Source organism: Myotis brandtii, unplaced genomic scaffold (genome assembly GCF_000412655.1).
Source record: "Myotis brandtii unplaced genomic scaffold, ASM41265v1 scaffold215, whole genome shotgun sequence".
NCBI classification, from domain to species: Eukaryota; Metazoa; Chordata; class Mammalia; order Chiroptera; family Vespertilionidae; genus Myotis; species Myotis brandtii.
The window spans coordinates 4,918,947-4,938,837 of NW_005358043.1; the positions used below are offsets into that span (position 1 = coordinate 4,918,947).

The window sequence follows — 19,891 nt, forward strand, 5'->3', positions numbered from 1 at the left end:
GCAGAGGACTTGAGGGAATCAGTCAGAACCCATATTCTCCTCTCTAATGTGAGGAGAATTTCCTTATAGAATTTTCTACACTGGCATGACAGGGCTGTTATTTTAAAGTTAAGTTTTCCAAATTCAGTATTCTTGGTATTTTGCAGATAAGCAGGATATATGGTGCCATTAAGTTAGCCTGTATCAAAAATTGTTTCATGAAAAGACCAATGAGTCTTCTAGGACACATTACTTTTTTTTAGAATAGAACAGTTACCCTAAGTACTATTTCACAGAAGAATGTTAGTTTTCTGGAATATCAGATAGCATTAATAAATAGGTAGGTAAGAAGGTTAGAATAGATTTGATGGACAGGATTTCATTGTTTGGGAAATGCTGGGTTAAGCAAACAAATACTTTTCTTGGTTGTGAGTCTTCTCAGAGTTTCTAATGTGTCATTATGCTGTGTGGCTCTTTAGTGGCAGGGGTAGAAATTAGTGTACAGGTTTCCCCAAACATGTTTAAGAAATTCCCTTTTCTCCTTTAGAGTGTTCTATGGAACTTTAGCCTCATGGAACACAGTTTGATAAATTATTTACACATGATGACCATGTAGAATTTTTTCTTGTCAGAAGTTTTAATTTAGGCAAGGCTAAGGCATTTTAAAAACTAAATTTAAAACTAGATTTGATACCAAGAGAAAATAACATTATACTTAGCTATTTAAACGATGTATTATTTTTTAATGAAGTTATATTTTGTATAATTAGTTTAATTATTCACCATAAGGTATTTTTATGTCCAGTGCTTATCTGCGATTGCTGTATAAGTATTAATTTATCCTATGATTTAAATAACCAAATTGATAAATTATGAGTTGGATAGAATCTTATAATTGCCTAAATTGACATGAAAGGGTTTGTTTTGAAAAATACATTTTTAATTATATAACCGATGACACATACCACATTATAAGTATTGTTGTAGTTTATTTTTCCAAACTTTTCTGGGTGTGTAGTATGTTTTGAAGAATATAAAAATAACTATCAAATTTGTAAAAATTGACACCATGGGAAGAATTGAAAGAAATGATTATTATTTTTTGAAACAATGTTGTTTCTAGAATTCTTAAATGATATATCAACCTATGTTAACTGCAACTTCTCAGGTTTAATGATATTTACAATTAAAATAATACAATAGCAATATAGGATTAACAGTTATAATTAACTCGGAATAGATTCTCTGAAGGGTTCAAAGAGCTTTTCATAATAAATTACTAGCCTTTAATCAGCTAATTTAAAGTACTTTTAAGAATGTGACAAGTACGTTTATATCTCATAAAAAATTTAACTTAGGTTAATGAAATGAGTTTGAATGATCCAGATTCACTATACCAAATCAGAGATATGTCTGACATTCTAGTGAAAGCTTTATTTAGAAAGAGTTGAGGAATTCTTTGAGATAACAGGCTTCTGACTGTGCTATCTTGAGTGTTAAAGCTGAGTGGTTTTTCCCAGAATCTTGAAGTCTTTTTTAAACTCTTTTATGAATGAATTGAAATAGAGTAAAATAAATAAGTTGTCTTTTTTGAATTTCTTAGTTTAAAAAAAATGCTGACTTGAATGTTCATAAAACTGAATTTTGCTCGTTGAAATGTTATTTCCCCTTAGGAGGCTAGCCCTGGTCCACCTCCGGGATTCTGTTCCATCCACTCACACACAGTTATGATAAGGAGAGTGAAGTGTGAGCTAAATAGGGAGGAGGCCTGGGCAAGGTCATTTCTGCCAGAACGCCAGAGATGCTAAGATCTCAAGGGTGCCATATACATAAACAGATGCTACATTAGAGAAGTAAAACAATATACATACATATAGCGAGAGGGAGTAAAAATGAGGGTCCCTATGTATGAGGATGTAAAGGGTGAAACTGAAGAGGAAAAAGCAGAGGAAGAAGAAAATGAAGAAGACAAGGTGAGTGTGCAAGCACCTGCTGAAGAAGGTTATCTGTTCCTGTAAGCTGGTGATTAGAAGTTTGTCTCCTTTCCTTCTTTTTCTGGACAGGTATTCTTTAAGCCTGTTATTGAAGACCTGAGCATGGAATTGGCCAGAAAATGCACCGAACTCATTAGTGATGTAAGTGGCTTAAGAAATTTTTGTCTCATTTTGCATTGTGTGTCGTAGACTATTATGCCATAGAATCATAGAGCTGGAAAGAAAACCCTGGAACCACCTATTAAAACATGGTTGTTTTCCAGATCATGGAACTGAGTCTAGAAATTTTAGGTAATTTCTCCAAGGTCACCCATACAGAGAATTTCTGTGGGAGCAGGACTTTGTGTTCTTAATCCAGAATCCTGTTTCTTATGGATTTTGGTCATTCTGGCAATAGGAATTTCATTTAAGAAAGGAAACAAAAAAGTTAATACTCTGTACATTACTTCTTTTGTATAATCAGTGCTTTATAAAGGTTTCCTAAATTTAATCCCTTAAAGATAATCTACAGTAAAGTGAACTCACGAATTCAGAGCATATTCCTTTGAGAACCCAAAGCCTTTACAATTTGTAAATATTTAATTTTGTAATGATGTGAAATGTTTTAGAAAAATCTCTACATAAATGAATGATTTTTTAAAAAGCATTTGGGGGCCTTTTGAGGAATATGATGAATGCAGTAGTTTTTCAAACCAAAAAAATTGCATATAATATCTATGTGCATATAATGTTGATTTCCAGTTTAGAATTTATGGATAATTGAGCTACATGTTAAGAACTCCAGACTAGATGATAATGATGATAGTAATGAAAAGGAGCATTTTTATTGTGACTTTTTTATTAATTGGAATCAGTTTATATATTTCAAGGGAATCATAGAATTGTAGAATTCACTCATATTTATATATTTTTACAGTCAATAATTAAACTAAAATTCTAGAGGCACAGGAAAAGTATTGCTCACTAGGAATAAGAATTTAGATGATCCTCATTAAAAAAGTTGTCAGAAAATTGCCTTGTGACAAAAATTTGTCAGAAAGAGCCAAAGGATGGTGGAAATCATACCCCTTCCCATATACTTGACATGTGACATAATTATTTCTTAGTGCCATTATTTAATAATAGTTATAAGCTACTATATGTGACAGTTTGTTGTAAACTGTAATAATACTGAAATAAAAATAATATCAGCAATAGTTAAGATTTATTGAATGCTATGTGCTAGGCATTGAAGCTTATGAGGTAGGCTGTGTTGTTTTTCCCATTTTAGAGGTGAGGAAGCAAAGGCTCAGAGAGGCCAAGTAACTTTCCTGGGTCACACAGTAAGGCAGTGGGGACTTAAACACAAAACACTCTCTCTTAGCTACACTGCTGTGTTATCTCTCACTCTAGATTTCCATGCAGTTTTTCTTACCGTTATTATTAATTTTTATACTGATATTAGTAATAGAAACACTACCAATCCTTTTATTCATTTGCTAGAGGCCCGATACATGAAAATTCGTGCAAGAGTAGGCCTTCCTTCCTCCAGCTGCTGGCAGGCACCCGGGACCTGGGCTGGCTTCCATCCGGCTCCAGCTTCATTAGGAAGAATGTCCAGAATGACATCCGGCAGATGTCCGGTGTAATTAGCATATTACCCTTTCATTATTATAGATTTTTTAAAGAGGAAGTACTTTTTAAAAAATATGTTTTTTATTGATTTGAGAGAGAGAGACATCCATGTGAAAGAGAAAAATCAATTGATTGCCTCTTCACACATCCCAACCGGGGATCAAACCCAAGACCTGGACATGTGCCCGGACCAGGAATCGAACCAGTGACCTTTTGATGCAACTGATTCACACCAATCAGGGCACTACCAATGTTTTTATATGGAGCAGATGAACTTAAATTTGAAGTTATCTCTATTATATTGTCTGCATGACTAAATGGTTGTCTAAAATGTGTATTTGAGGTTGCATTAATTACAGAACTAAAACACATATAAAATGGATGAGTTGACACACTGAGTTAGATGGAGTTCCAGTCAAGTCTCCAATATGCCTCTGACAGTGCCCATCTGTTAGTGTCCACATTTAATTCAGTACGCCTGTCTTTCCCTAGTCTCTAATTTGATTTAAAGACCAACCTTCAAGTCCCTTAGTTTTGTTTTCTAATTCATTATATCCCAAAGGGGAATCATGTATTTACCTGAGCCTTTTTGTTTGTTTGAAGGAAGTCTGTCTGCAGCCTCTGTCACCAAGAGAATTTGGTGTGTTACTTGCCTGCTCGGTAGAATACTACATACTGAAGCTTTAAGAAGCAGCCTTACATTCTTTTGATCAAATTACATAGCTAGTGAGCCACAGACCTGGGATTTGAAACAAAGTCCGACTCCCAAGTCATGGCCAACATGATGTCCTTCCTCTCTTGCCCTGTGCGAGGCACTCCACGTACATTATTGTACTCTGTTATTGGTTCGATGAGCCTCAGTTCAGAGCTGGTGCAAGATTGTCTAGCCCAAGACTACCTGGCTAGTTAGGGGTGGGGACAAAATTTAGGCTTAGGTCTAGCTAAGTCCAGAGCCACTTGTCAGTCTGCTTCATGGGTTGTTTTACAGGTTTATCTTTATATAGTAGCCTTTCTATATTGCCTTCATTATCATTCTAACTGTTTCTCTTTGGACCTCTTCTAGATCTTGAATGTGTTTATTGGGGTGTGATAAGCAGATCTGTGCACAGCAGTCCAAATATGGATGGCCTGGGGTTACTAGTATGGGCAGGGTGGGGCGATCTTTCCTTTTGCTCCATGTACCCTTTGTGATGATAGTTAGGGTATCTTGGACTTGGGGTTACAGAGAGCTATTAGAACAACCTTTGTAGGACATCTTTCTCAGCCAGTTTCAATCCTAATTTCTGACTGCTTAGGGCTCATCAACTTTTCATAGTAGTTTGAATGATTTTCACCTTGCTAGGAAAGAATGTCATGTGTAGCTGTCTGCCCTCTGGCATGGCCCTTTGTGAGCTTCCCCATTTCAGCTCCTTTAGTTTGACATTTCACGCTCCCTGAGAGCTTGGGGTCACCAGCAGACCTGCAGACTTGCTGTATCATGTCCTTGCCAGATAATTTATTAATATAGTAAATCAGATTGGTCTAGAGAAGCCCTGGGAGGCCTGCACTGTTTAGAATTCTCCATTTTCCAGATCAGGCGGCTTCACCCTGAGGATCAGAATGAGGCATTTTTCAAGTTTTCTTTGCCCTCCCTAGTTTCTGCTTTGCACTTTCCCTGCTCATGTTGTGGGGTTTTCTTCTGCATAACTCACTTCCCAACCTAGAAGACAGCACCTGGCCTCCGAGACAGCCTCTTCTCTTCTTCTGTTAACCAAGTCATGCTTCTCATTTAGCCCCTCTCTGTTATTCAGCCTGTTGGTCAACTGTCTACTCAATCCCTTGAATAAATCAAACCTATTGACTAGGTTGAGCAGTCAGAAGCATGGATCTAGAGGCCTTTTGTCACGTGGACTTAAAAATATTAGGGTAACCTAGGTGAGCTTTTGTATGTTTCTTATAAATTAGGCATAAAGTCTCTGCAGGGCAAGTTTGGCCACATCTGCATGAAGCCTCTGACTCAGTGTTTTGGTTGAAACCTTTTTAGGGTGATAATCTACAATGCAGGAGAAAGAACAGTTTCCAGGCAAATGAGCTTTGTGTGTTGTGGGCAAGTCCTTTCAATGCTGAAAACATTAGATTCGTGGTTTCCCCTCCAGAGAAAGCTCTGAATGTACTTAGAGAACCGAGAGAGCAGCCTTGGCTGGGAGCACCCGTTACAAATAGCAATGGAGCCCTGGTTCTTTCGTCCAGGGTTTCCTGCCTTTAGCAATATGGCTCCATTTGTGAAAAGACTTTCTAGGTACTTTTGTTAAGAATGCTTGTAAAAGGAAATATCCTCAAACGTTTCTACATCTGTCATCCCCTTTCAGCCATTAGCTAATCTCATACTAAAATGAAAGAAACTGGGAGAGGAGGAGGGAGCACTACTGATGTAATTTAACTCTCATTGTGGTTGAGACATGGTGGGACTAATGGGTGAGGTCAAAGCAGAAAGTGAATATTTTGGTCATCTTAATGATCATTAAATCATCAACTTTCCCTTTTTTTCTCAGTCAGAATGTAACTTGGATGCTGTTTTGGTTATGAGTACAGAAGGTTGCAAGTAACAGGAAAACCCTGGCACAGAGGTTTAACAAATGGGTATTTATTTTTTTCACATGTGAAGGCTGGAGGTAGGGGGGTCCAGTTTTGGCATATTTGATGCTATTAGTTTCTTAGATTCCTTTTCTTCTGCTCTGTCAAAATTAGCATGGTGGTTGTGCTCGCTTCGGCAGCACATATACTAAAATTAGTATGGTGGCTTCAGGTCGTATTGTGACACCATTGTTGTTGCTGAGTCCCTGTGACAAGGGAAGGAAAAAGGTGGAAGGGTTATGTGGCAAAGGGCTATGCCAGCAAGTCTCTCCCTTTACACCAGAAACACCAGAACACTGCTGGGCACCTGGCCTTTCCAGGCCAATCACTAGCCAAGGGGACTGAGAAAACCCTGCCTGGCTTAGAGCAATTTGTACTCTGTGGCTGGGGGAGAGGTCTGGCTACTCTCATAAATACATTTGGGCTCTGTTATTAAGAAAGACAGGGGTTGGACAGCCAATCCACCTAAGAGACAGAGCCATGCTTGTCTTAGGAATATATACATGGTTGTATTAGGAAATGGCTATCTGCTCAGTGATTGTTATTTTACTGAAGATTTTGTGTCCCTCATTGGTACAGTTTCATCTGTCTTCTCCTTGAATAGGAAGACTACTAATATGTGACTTTTTTACATAAAAATTTAAGAAAATATGCTATTGCTATTCATCTATAATAATAAAAGTGTAATATGCTAATTAGACTGACGGCTGAACGACCTTCTGGATGACCTTCCGGATGAAGCCAGGGCTCCGAGGGCCGAGCCCCTTGCACGAATTTCATGCATTGGGCCTCTAGTATTATATAATTCATTAGAAATTAGAAGTGTGTGTGTGTGTGTGTGTGTGTGTGTGTGTGTGTTTATATCTTTTAAATAAAGGACAAAGTAAGGAATGGAGACTACACTTAATTCTGAACTATTTGCCTGCATAGCAAGGGAAGTAAGTACTTCACCCTTATCCCTGCTGCCTTCCTGAACATTCTGCTCAGGTCAGAGCTTATCAGGAAGCCCGTGGCCCTCACACATACCACTGCAGAGAAGAATGTGGATGTGAGAGGGAAAGATGGTGGTGGAAGATAAAAATAATGAGGCAGACTTAAGCCTAATGACAGGTTATTTTCTCTCACACTTATTATATAACAGGGGTACTTTTCCCCCTCTCCCTATGATCAAAATAGCCTGCTATTTATCATACTGCCTTTAACGGTTTAATTACTAGTGATTGAGGAGGGTGATTTGCAGAGACCTAAAATTATGGCTAATCTCTGAGAAGAAAAAAAAAAGTAATTTAGTGCTCAGATAAGATAAATATGTTCTAATGTTGATTTCATGAATAAAGCAAATGTTTAATGTGGTAGGCGTATAATATCTAAAAGTCACAGCAGTGAAATATGGTATTTTGAAATAACATTGCTTAGTATGTTCATATCTGGTTACAGTCAAATAATGCCCTTCAAATCAGGTTTGCATGTGGTAAAATCCCTATGTAATGTTTGTGTGTAACATCAGTATTAGTCATGTCCTTTAAGGACCAGGGAGTATATAGAATTAAACTTTACTTTTAGGCTATAATTAGGAAGACCATGGGACATTTTTTTCAGCCTAAGTATTTATAGTGTTGGGTAGATAAACATGACTTTATTACAGGGTGATATAACTTTTAGCAAATACCTTCGTCCTCTCAACTAGTCGTAGATTTTGCCTCCCCAGTTTTCAGATTGGGCTGCAGTTAGTGTGATAGTGGGATTCCATTTTAGGTCCTTCTCCATAATTCCTAACTTTTTTTTTGGCTCCTGTTTCTATGCGGGGTCATTCTCCAGAATAGCAATTCTGGCCTCTGTCCAAGAAAAAAAAGGAGTGACTCATTTTACTAGTGAGTACAAGTGGAGAAATGAGCATGCTCAGCAAAGCCTCTCTGATCTTTTCCTTGCTCATCTGCTTATTCACAGCAAGGGGGCGTTCTGGAATAATCTCAGCCATGTGGCAAACTTTCTGGGCAGGTTCTATTTTTGTTGAGGAAGGGGTGGAGGATGGGAGGCCTATGGTGCTCATAAATTGGATAAGTTTGAGTGGAATTAATTAGTAACAGGAAACCCATGGTGACCATAATTGAAGTCCCTTCCTCTAATCCAGTGGGTCTAGGTAATGATGCTAATATAATACTAATCTTCATTTGTTTAATTTCTGCCTCTCCTTCTTAAATGGTTTCATCTGTCCTGATGACTCCTTGTTTTAAACCTAGAGGTAGGCAGCTATATTTCTGTTTGACCATAGGCTTCACTGATAAGGTCAGTGGCTTAAAAGTTACAAACTGGGCAGCAGGAATCATCATCATTGTGGGTTCAACACACGTGGTCCTTGACGATAACCGGACCCTTGTTAATCTAAAGAAAAGGCTTCCTTTATTATGCCCATCATTTTGCAGTTCTGTTCTGGATACCAGTTTATTTGATTTGGCTTATTTTGCGCATCATTCCACATTTAAGTATTTACTGCAGAAAATGGACTTTCTCATGTTAATTCTTCTGTTCAGCACCAGAGCACTGAAATTGTTTTTTTGTCTCCCTCTTATGTGAATTATTCTCTCTTTTAGATCCATTATAGAGAAGAGTATAAAAAATCTAAGGACAAGTGTACATTTGTGACCGACACTCCGATGCTAAACCATGTAAAAAATATTGGTGCTTTTATTTCTGAGGTAAGGGATCAAAACCTGGCAAAAATGGCTTGCATATTCTTTTTATATTTATATAGATAAAAGTCTGTGCATTGAAGTTGAAGAATAATATTTTCAAAAGCACCACTGAATGTTGGTAATATATAATTTTGTAATTCTATGCACTATCAATTAACTATTGTAAATTGACATATTTTACTGGCTATGGTTGATGTGTTTTATTATGTGTCTGTGTTTTGACTCCAAACCTTTCTTATTTATATAGAATTATTATTTTCTTTTTTAAAAATATTTTTATTGATTTCAGAGAGGAAAGAATTCTTGATGTTCTTAATTATTCGTTTTCCTGAAGGAGTTAACAGTAGAGCAAAAACATGGACGTGGGCATTCTGTTGTGTTACTTTGAACCTAATCTTCCCAAGAGGAATTGGTGAATGAATGTTTCTCTTTAAGAGTAGTGACTGAGATCACTTAGAACAGTGCAGATGAGGTGTGAGTGAAGAAAAAGCAAACAGACTCCTCCCCCTTATCTTGGTAGGAGGGTAAGAAGATTTGAATAAAGGAGCTCTGTTCTTTGCATTAAGGTTCTATAGAATTTGTTTTTAAAAATATATTTTTATTGATTTCAGAGAGGAAGGGAGAGGGAGAGAGAGATAGAAACATCAATGATGAGTCATTGATTGGCTGCCTCTTGCATGCCCCCTAGTGGGGATTGAGCCCACAACCTGGGCATGTGCCCTTGACCGGAATCAAACCCAGGACCCTTCAGTCCGCAGGCCGACGCTCCAGCCACTGAGGGCTGCATTCGGGTTCTAGACAGGAGGACATAACAACTTGTATCTTATGGAGCAACTCAAATGTCTCATTGCTCTCCAGTTTTTCTTCACTGATCAAACAGATGAAACTCTTGATAAGCACAAATAGATTTACGTTTAGAAATGCACATGGTTTAAGTAGTCATTTTTTTTCTTGTGTGTCTGGTTTAAAGCTTTCTCCATGGTAAACTGGATTTGTGTTTCTTCAAAAGATGTTTGTCAGGTCCAGGATTAAAATGCTCTTCAGATTTTTATATTCTGTTTCTGAAGAAAGTTTCTTTTTATTCACTTTTAATATTCACAGTAAAAAAGAGGACTGTTTACTTATTTTTTTTTTATTTTTTTCCCTCCCTAGGCAAAATACAAAGGTACCACTAAGGCGGACCTCTCAAATTCTCTCTATAAGCAGATGCCAGCCACAATTGACAGTGTCTTCGCAAGAGAAGTCACACAGCTTCAGAGTAAGGTGTGCTTTCCCTAAACTGTTAGATAATTATGTGGATAAAAAAGATAACCTAATATAAATTATTCAGCATTTTAAAAAGTTGTTTATCTTGAGTACCACATCCTATATAATAAAGAGGTAATATGCAAATTGACCAGCACTCCAACACAAGATGGCTGCCCCATGTGGACATAAGATGGCCGGCAGGGGAGGGCAGTTGTGGGTGATCAGGCCGGCAGGGGATGGCAGTTGGGAGGGACAAGGCTGGCAGGGGAGGGCAGTTGGGGGCAACAAGGCCAGCGGGGTAGGGCACTTAGGGGCAGTCAGGCTGGCAGGAGAGGGCAGTTGGGGGTGACCAGGCCAGCAGGGGAGCAGTTAGGGGGTAATCACGCTGGCAGACAGGCGAGCTTTGGGAGCCAGCAGTCCTGGATTGTGAGAGGGATGTCCGACTGCCCATTTAGGCCCACCTGGGATCGGGCCTAAACGGGCAGTCAGACATCCCTCGAGGGGTCCCAGATTGGAGAGGATGCAGGCTGGTCTGAGGGACACACACCCCCGCCCCCCACCCCCATGCACTAATTTTTTGCACTGGGCTTCTAGTCTATATATATAAAAGGCTAAGCAACCGGCCTATCGGCCCACCGGCTGGTAGCTATGACGTGCACTGACCATCAAGGGGCAGATGCTCAATGCAGGAGCTGCCAAGTGACAGCAACTTTGCAGAGCACCCTCTCGCACTCCAGGACCCCTCAGGGGATGTCGGACTGCCGGTTTGGGTCTGATCCCAGCAGGCCAGGCTGAGGGACCCCATCTGCCAGAGGGATCCCGCTCACTCCACAGATGCTCTTCGAGCCCAGGCGCTGCCCCAGGTGTGGCTGGCTGGGGAGGGAACATTGGAACTTGGCTCCAGGACATATCCAGCCCGTCTCGCCCAGTCCAGCCCTGCCAGCCATCTTCTAATTAATTTACTTTCAATGTGCATGAATCTGTGCACCAGACCTCTAGTCCTATATAATAAAAGCCTAATATGCAAATAGTCCTCTCAACCGGGAGTTCGACTGCTCGCTATGATGTGTGCTGACCACCAGGGAGCAGTGTGGAACATGGCGGCGTCTGTGACAGGATGCTGGCAGCAGGCAGTAGTGGAGGCGCTGCCGGCCCCTATGGGCCCTGATGAGAGTGGGACCATGGCGGGATGGTGGAGCAGGTGAGCTAGCAGTGCCAGCCCAAGGAGGGTATGAGCGGGGCTCGATCACCTCACAGACGGCGACCAGTGACAGTGGCAGGGGGTGGGGCTGCCGCCTGGCTCCCAGGTGCTGAGGGGGGGACGCTGGGGCCCAGGGGCCCATGTGCTGCCCAGGGCCTAGAGGTCCGCTGGGACCTGCCCTTCCACACCAGACACTCGAGCTTCAATTGCCGGCCAGGCCTAGTGACCGCACCAATGCATGAATTCCATGCACTGGGCCTCTAGTCCTATATAATAAAAGCATAATATGCAAATTGTCCCCTTGACGGGGAGTTATCCAGGAGTTCGACCAGGGGGTAGGGCTGGCCAGGGGAAGGGAGAGAGGCCCGGGCAGCGGCAGCTGGCAGCTGCTAGGGACCCTACCAGTGCACGAATTTTGTGCAGTGGGCCTCTAGTATTGAATAAAACATGAAAGTTTCATTGTGTTTTTTATTTAGAATACCTCAGGCTACCAGAAAGAGCCTCCATCAGGTGGAAGTGGCCATTTTGGTGATGGCCCGTTGCAGATGAACTTAAGAACTGTCAACGTGTAAATTCATGTTGAATTCACAGGTGTTTAGGAGTAATTTTCCCTTTATAATACATCAACACATAAGGAATACTTAATCCATTTAATGTGTTGTATTTCTTAAGACAGAATTTATAAATAGAGTATTTCACCTCTTTCTCACTCATCTTATTGTTTTGTGTTTTTCATAGCACAATCTGATTATTTTTACTTTGTTAATCTGTTATTTGGTTCCTTAAGTGATATGAGAGCAGGGACCTTATCTGTCTTGTTTTCTGTTCCACCTCTGTGCTTAGAACAGTCTCTGGCACATAGGAAATGTTCAGTAAATACTTGTAAAATTGATTTTTATTCAGTTTGTTGATTTCCTTTCCAAGGAAATGTTTTATTTTACATAATTTATATTTTTCATGCTACATTTTAGGTTAAAAATAATAGTAGACACATAGAAGTGCTTACTATATGTCAGATACTGTTCTATGCATTTCATAAATATTTATATCATTTAATCATCACAAGCACTCTATGAGATATTCCCATTTTGGAGATGTGAAAACTGAAGCACAGAAGTTAAGTAATTTGCCCTAGGTTACACAGTCAATAAATGGCCGAGCTAGAGAATGAACATGGACTGTCTGGCTCCAGAGTCTCATTTCTTAACCACACACTGTACCACCTCTTTCTTACCATCTCTACTCCTCTTTTTCTTATTAAACAAATTTACTTTTTAAAAATATATATATATTTTTTATTGATTTCAGAGAGGAAGAGAGAGGGAATCTCAATGATGAGAGAGATTTATTGATCAGCTGCCTCCTGCATGATCCATTGAGCCCACAACCTGGGTATGTGCTCTGACCAGGAAAGGAACCATGAATTCCTGGTTCATAGGTCAACACTCAACCACTGAGCCACACTGGCTGGGCTAAACAAGTTTACTTTTTTCTCTGGAATCTTTTAAGTAGAGGATACCTAGATAACTTTTAAATAGTCTGAAAATAGATTACTCTTGAAAAATTCTGAGCATAGTTATCCTTTGCTTAACCTCTTTAAGTCCTTCATTATTACAAAGTTAAATGTCCACTATGTACCCAACTTGGCAGTAAGCTAATCTCAGCTGTGCAACATGAGGCTAAAAATATATGATGTTAAAGTTTCACATGGCTGACTGTGACTAATATGCCCTCTTTTTTTCTTTTTCTGCTGCCCAAATCTAGTCACCTAGCCACTTGCTGATAATATGGACTACTTTAAAAAGCAAATAATTATAATACAACACTTATGTGACAATAATAATAAAGAAGGAAAAGAAAAAAAATTATTTTTTTATACTTACTTGAGAAGGTAACATTTTTCAAATATACATCTTTATTACTTAGGCAGTGTACAACTTTTCTCATCTTTTATAGCATCAGTAGATCTATAGTACACAAATATGTGCAACACAGAACTTAAAAATAATCCATGTTGTATATTTAGGAATCCGGCGTGTGTGCTTTTTCAAGAATAGTTCATCACGTCCTTGGCTAATACCTGTTATCCTGCAGTAGAACATGCACCCTGGGAAAGATAGGTTTGTGCTCTTAAGGAGCAACACTACCCAGTGTTGTAATTAGTCTCTAAACTTGTTGATAAGGAAAAACATAGACCCTGAATAAGGTGTCTAGTTCAAAGATTTTTATGTAATTATAATAACATTTCTTTAGTCTTACATACATCAATGTTATTACTTTTAAAATTGCAGTCCTCAAAGCTAACCTGGTAATAAGACAGTCAATAAAGTAAAATGATTTGACAGTGTCTGCAAAAACAAAACAAAACAAAACAAAACAAAACAACCCTAACCTTTTACTGTGTCCAAATAGTGTAAATTAGAGTATTAGCCAAATTTGAAATTTAATGGCTTTCTGGGTTCTAATGAAAATCTAAACTTTTGATACTGGAACAAAATATTATCTTAAAACCAAACTAGAGTGATAAAGTGAAGTTATCTAGATTAATATTCCTTATAGAAAATGACTAATAGAAAGATGTGCCTTTAAAAAAAGAGAGAGATGTGGAGATTTTAGGAAGCCATTTTATTATATACTAGAGACTCAATGAATGAAATTCATGCACAGATAGGGCCCTTAGGCCTGACCAGCGATCAGGGCCAATCGGGGCCTCCTGGCTGCCGGCTGGGGTCTCCCTTTTCTGGCTTCCAGCTGCTGGCTGCCGGCTGGGGCCTTCCTTCATTCCATGCCTCCCCCTGTTGATCAGCACACGTCATAGCGAGTGATCAAACTCCAGGTCTCCTGGTCGAACTCCTGTGGGGCCACTTTGCATATTAGCCTTTTATATATATAGATTCATCATTAAAAATGTTATAAACACAGATCATAAAAGAAAGCTTCTGGAAATGGATGGATTGGGGCATAAAGCAGTGAAATCCTTCTCTCCAGGGCTGTTTCAGGCGGAGGCTAAGTCATCCCTTATCACAGAAGTAATACAGGCTACTCAGGCATCTGTTCCAGGGGGTTTATGAGAGCCTATGTTTTTATCTATAGTGGCCACAAGGTCCTGTTTCAGGAGCATCAGAGATATCTGTGCTATCAGTTAGAAGAACATATACCTATGTGATAGTTATAAAATATAATGTAAGTTAGAAATGTATGCACATCTTATATATGTATATATGAGATATAAAGATATACTATGTGATCAAATAAGTAAGATAAATATACACATACTGGAGGTCCAGTGCATGAAATTCCTGCACAGGTAGGGTCCCTAGGCTTAGCTGGTGATCAGGGCCAATGTATGGGTGACTGGTGGGGTGGGGTGATCAGGGCCCCTGCTCAAAACCTGCCCTGGCTGGCCTGGCACTGCCAGCACACCAGCCCCCACCCCTCACCTCCTGCCGCCACTGGTTGGGGCCTGGAGGCTGGGGGCAGCTCCCGTGTTGAGCATCTGCCCCCTGGTGGTCAATGTGCATCATAGCGACCAGTCATTCCACCAGCTATTCTGCCGTTCGGTCGATTTGCATATTAGGATTTTACATAAATAGATTATTTATATAAGCATATCTCTCTATATATAAAAGGCTAAGTGACTGACCATCCATCTGTCCGTCCGACCATCTGACTGACCAACCGGCCAGTACATATGACATGCACTGGCAATTTAAAAATAAACGTTGACTCACACATGTGCAATACATATAAAGCTCTTGCTGGCGCCTGTCGGACGTGCGTGTTTCGATCTATCATTGTCGATTGTGAATTTGGTTGACATTTCTATTATAGAGAAAGGGCAAATAACGATATTAAAATATTTCTTCTAATTAATTTCCTTTCAATGTGCACAAATCCATGCACTGGTTACTAGTTTATATATAAAGTATGTAAGACTATCGCAAGTATCCTCCATGAGGTAGGTGTCCGTAAGTACCACAGCCATCTTAATTCTCAGGGTATGAAGGAAACAAGTGCTAATCTAGGGAAATGCCACACAACAATGACAAATCCTAGGAAATCAAATTCATCAGGAAATTTATTAGCTTGATATAATTTTCCATTAGCTATTTTAAAGATGAACATTAATATGATAAATGAAAGTTCAGCCACCTCCAAGTTGATCTAATTTGAATTCTGAAGTGGTGCTTAGTAGCAGCTATACATGAAATGAAATGACTGTTTTAATGCTGCAAGTAGAAAATAACATAGCTCTTTTTAACAAAGAGTGCTTTTTAAAACCATGTTTGATGACTCACCATTTCTATGATAACCCACAAAATGATCAGCTGTATTGGTTATGTTTATAAAGTCCCAAGTGTAATAGTCAGTCTAAGATGCAAAATAAACCAGGCATCTAGCAAAAAGGAGACAGGCACATACTAGCTCTTTTTATTTAAGTAGAAGGAACATATTTCATAGAAGTTTTCTTTTCCTGGCTTAATAGACTTAGCCCCTCATTAACTTCCCCTTCCCCCACCCCAAGATATAATATAGAATATAATGGAATTAAGATAATAGACTTTCTCAACCCAGATGAAGGTTCTTAATGGGTTTCCTGTTTAACATAATTAATTGGTGAAAAATGGAAAGATATGTTTACCAGAGTTAGATATCCTGATGGATTAAGTCACTGGACAGGCTCTGACAAGATGAATGATCCCTGGGCTAAGGTGAGGTGCTGCATGTGAGCCCTAATAATCAACCAGAGATGCAGGATTGGATGTGGGGACAGGGCTGGGTGAGACTGAACAAGACTTAAGGGTGTTGACAGGAATCTCAACACAACCATCAAAAGGAAACAGTGTAATCTGTGGCTGCATTAATCACATACAGCACATGAGAGATGGTAGTCTGGGTTAAGTTGAATAATTCTAATGAGAATAGGTCTGGAACATGTGGGCACCTTAAGAAAGAGATGGATAAATTGGAATTTGTGCGGAGGATAGGGGTTCAGTGCTTCAATGCACACAGTCTGGAAGAAGGGAAGTTATAGACAGCTATGTTGCCCTGTTTAAAGTTCTGCCTTGTGAACTAGACTCCACCTGTATGGCCAAATAGATGCAGCTATGCGCAGGTAGAGTTAGATTTCATTGAAAGAAGAAATTTTTATCACAGCTTTCAAAATTTAGAGGCTGTGATGCCCCAGATTGAGTTCTCTCTTATTAGTTATCAAGAAAAACTTAGTAGAGGAAGCAGAGAAGGTATTTAAACACTGATAGTTGTTCTTTCTTTTTTTGTGTGGTTATAGTTGATGATTTTATTTTTTAAATATTTAATTATTACTTTAATCCTCTAGACAAGTATGTTATCTAAGTCAAATGGGTGATTAATTCTGTTTATTAAAGACTATGAGGAGTTTAAGTTCATGAGAATATTTAATTAATTTATTCATTCACTAAACATTTATTTCCTTTCTACTCTTTGTCATTCACTGTGATTGGCACAGGATATTAAAACATGTGTATGATACAGGCATAGCTCTCAAGGAAATCATATGGGTAAAAAAATTTTCCCTAAGTTTAACTTTAATTCTTTTTCATTGAAAATTAGATTTTGTTTTGTTCTTGATTAACACTGTTCTAATCTTTCTTTTTAAGGCTACTTTATTCTCTTGGGCTAAGTAATTGTAATTCCATTTAATATTTTTTATTATTAAACCTTTGATAAATATTTAATATTAACTTTGGAATAATTTATTCCTGTTTTATTCTCATTCATTCAGTTATTAATTTCATTTTTTATTCACTTGAGCAAATATTTATTACTGTCTACTTTGTGCCAGACAGTATTTGGGGTTCTGAGCCTTCAGTGAACCGGACAGTTATGTTCTAGTAAGAGCAGACAGAAAAGAAATGACATAAAGGAAGCACAGTAACTAAAAATTCTGAAGGAAATAAATAGGATAATGGCATAGGCTAAGAGTAAGGGGATAATTTGTTTGCTGTCTTCTAGATCTTTAATTTCTAACTCTTCTGTCGAGTTTGGTTGCTTCTGAAGTAATCACACTCATGCCTTCTCAGTACAGAACAAAGTTAACTTGGTGGTGATGGATATGTTGGTATGATGCTTCTTTCTCTAACGGAGGACTGGGCTTGACATATCTGAGATTTTTTTGCCTGCATTCTATTTTCTCCCACAGGTTAAGGCATTTAAATATTATAGCTGGGTCTTCATCAAATCATAACAATTATTTGAAAAATGAAAAATTCACTTTTAAATATCTGATCATTTCCCCCACTTTGTCAGTTGCTTTCCCAAGACTCAGACCTTGAACATTTAGAACCCTAACCGCTCTTGGGTGTGGGAGGTTTCCCACAATTGTAGCTGAGATTTAAACTGGATGAACACGAGGGTTGGGATTTCAGCCTATGGTCAACGACTTTTGAAATAAGCGACAAAGATTTAGAATTAGGAGTCTAAATTGAAACACTAAAATGAAAATGTTATGTATATTGTCTTGTTATAGAGACTCAGGCAAATTTGGCCAACAGTTGTGATATTCAAATATACAAAATCCTAGCAAAACTCTGAAATTTAACAGGTAAAAACTTAATGCACTTCTAAATGAGAGTAATGGTTTATTGTGTGTGTGTGTTTTTTTTTTTTTTTTTTTTAAAGATCGCCTACAAGCAGAAACATGATGCTGCCAGAGGACTCTCAGATTACACCCATATGAAGGAGCCACCTGAGATCAAACATGCCATGGAGGTCAATAAACACCAGAGCAATGTAAGGAAGCCACTCCCCACGACTTTCTGGAAAACTGTGGTTGACCCACCGTGAGGCTAATGGATATTTTGTTGAAATTTAAATATTATGACACTCCCTTTTAAAAAAATGACTTTAAATTTTCTTTTCTTTTTATCTCTCTGTGTTCAGTAAGAAAGATATCTGAATTATTCCATTAACAGTTATTAAAACCTCCTGGAATGCCTTTAAAATGCCAGGCACTTGCAGGCATTGGAAATTCTGCTTTGAACAAGACACACATGGATCCTTTGGACCTATTGGGTTATTAGAATTTTTAGAAATTCCTTGACTTGATGGCGAAGCTCCCATGTTTTCCTGCCTAGGATTGCAGAAGAATTGGGAGAAAGAGTGCTGCAAATCAGTGGTCCCGGGAAGACTCATTCACAGATGCTAGCGAGATTGTCCCCCACTCCTGTTTCTTTTGGAATGCTTGTGGGGGCAGCGTGTCAAACTAAAGACCCACAGAGAATAGGAAATCAATAGATGCCTAATGGCTGGCTTAGAAGCAGAAGCTGAGAGGGAGGAAGTGAGTCTATAGAAAACGAATCTCTCTTTGGTTTTAAGTCAGGAGGTACATCAGAGCTTTCACGCGTTTGCTCAGTTGCCACCACTCTCATGGTGGCCTGGAAGAAATATTTCTTCCCGAAATCTCAGGGAAAGCTTATTTATCTCCCCATCATGAATTCTCTGCTTTCTAGAAGGAATATAAAAATTATTTGCCAGGTTCTTTATTGGTTAGAATCAGTTAAGATAAAGCGTCTGTCCTAGTTGGGTCAAGAAACTCCCTTTTGTAAAAAATACCTGAAACATCTTTGTCATCTCACACGGGTCTGTCCCACCACTTAGTTCTCTTACTAAAGGTGCTTTGCAGATCTGTGCTCCCAGAGCCCCAGCTGCGCAGAGTGTCTCTTTGCAGGATGGCAGCAGTTTTCTGATATTAAATTGCAGTAGGTCAATGCTTAAGTAAAAACTGAGTGAGGTTTTACGTTTTAATCCAAATGTATAAACAGATGCCAATACCAAAGCACTTTTCCTTGATGGTTTGAGATTGATAAGAGATGAAGAAGCTGCATGTCTGTTATTACCAGCAAGGTCATTTTAAGGGGATGCTTTATAAGAACAGTTTGCTTACAGAATGACTATAATAATCATAATAACTACCTCTTAGCCAGCACTGCTGTGTAGCAGAACTGTGCCAAGACTTTGATCATGGCCAGTTCTCACAAAATCCCAGTTCCGGTTCCCATTTTGTAGATGAGAAAAATGAGACTAAAGAATCAAAGCCCTGGGTTTGCTCTTTCTTTTAGGCCCTGCTGCCTCCCTCTTAAAGGTCACTAGTTATTGGTCAAGATTTTAAATGAAGTTTTTAAAATGGGCACCAAATAGGTTGTCATCAGAATTCAGATCAGCGGCTCCAGTGCACTGCAGGAAAGAAGAAGGTGGTGGGGGTAGGTTGGGGAGGGGGCCGTACTGCAAGGATCCTCGGGAGGCCCTTCTGACTCTATAATTCAATGAAATTCAAATACGGAAGTTCCTTATCATAGAACTGGGGTTATTATTTTAAGTCTGCCTTTTCTTTTCAAAGGTCTTTGATTGAGGGGTTGAGGGAACAGAGTATAAAGCCCTTTCCTCCGTTCAATACTGTGTACTTATGGGAGAAGGGTGTGTTTACTTACACTCCTCTGCCTAACCAGCTCAACCTTTTCATGCAAAGTTTGTACATATAATAGGATTTAGAAAGTGTTTAAGACTATTTA

At 39.0% G+C, this 19,891-nt stretch overlaps 1 protein-coding gene across 1 annotated transcript in view; it reads left to right on the forward strand.

The window, feature by feature from the left end:
* The first annotated feature begins 1,871 nt into the window (after positions 1-1,871).
* The window catches only part of NEBL (nebulette), a 112,049-nt gene continuing 94,029 nt past the window's right edge, over positions 1,872-19,891 (forward strand). The window contains exons 1-5 of the mRNA XM_014539379.1: positions 1,872-1,952; positions 2,043-2,114; positions 8,792-8,896; positions 10,046-10,156; positions 18,003-18,113. Of these exons, the coding sequence (XP_014394865.1) occupies positions 1,872-1,952; positions 2,043-2,114; positions 8,792-8,896; positions 10,046-10,156; positions 18,003-18,113 (480 nt within the window). The remainder of the gene's footprint in view (positions 1,953-2,042; positions 2,115-8,791; positions 8,897-10,045; positions 10,157-18,002; positions 18,114-19,891) is intronic.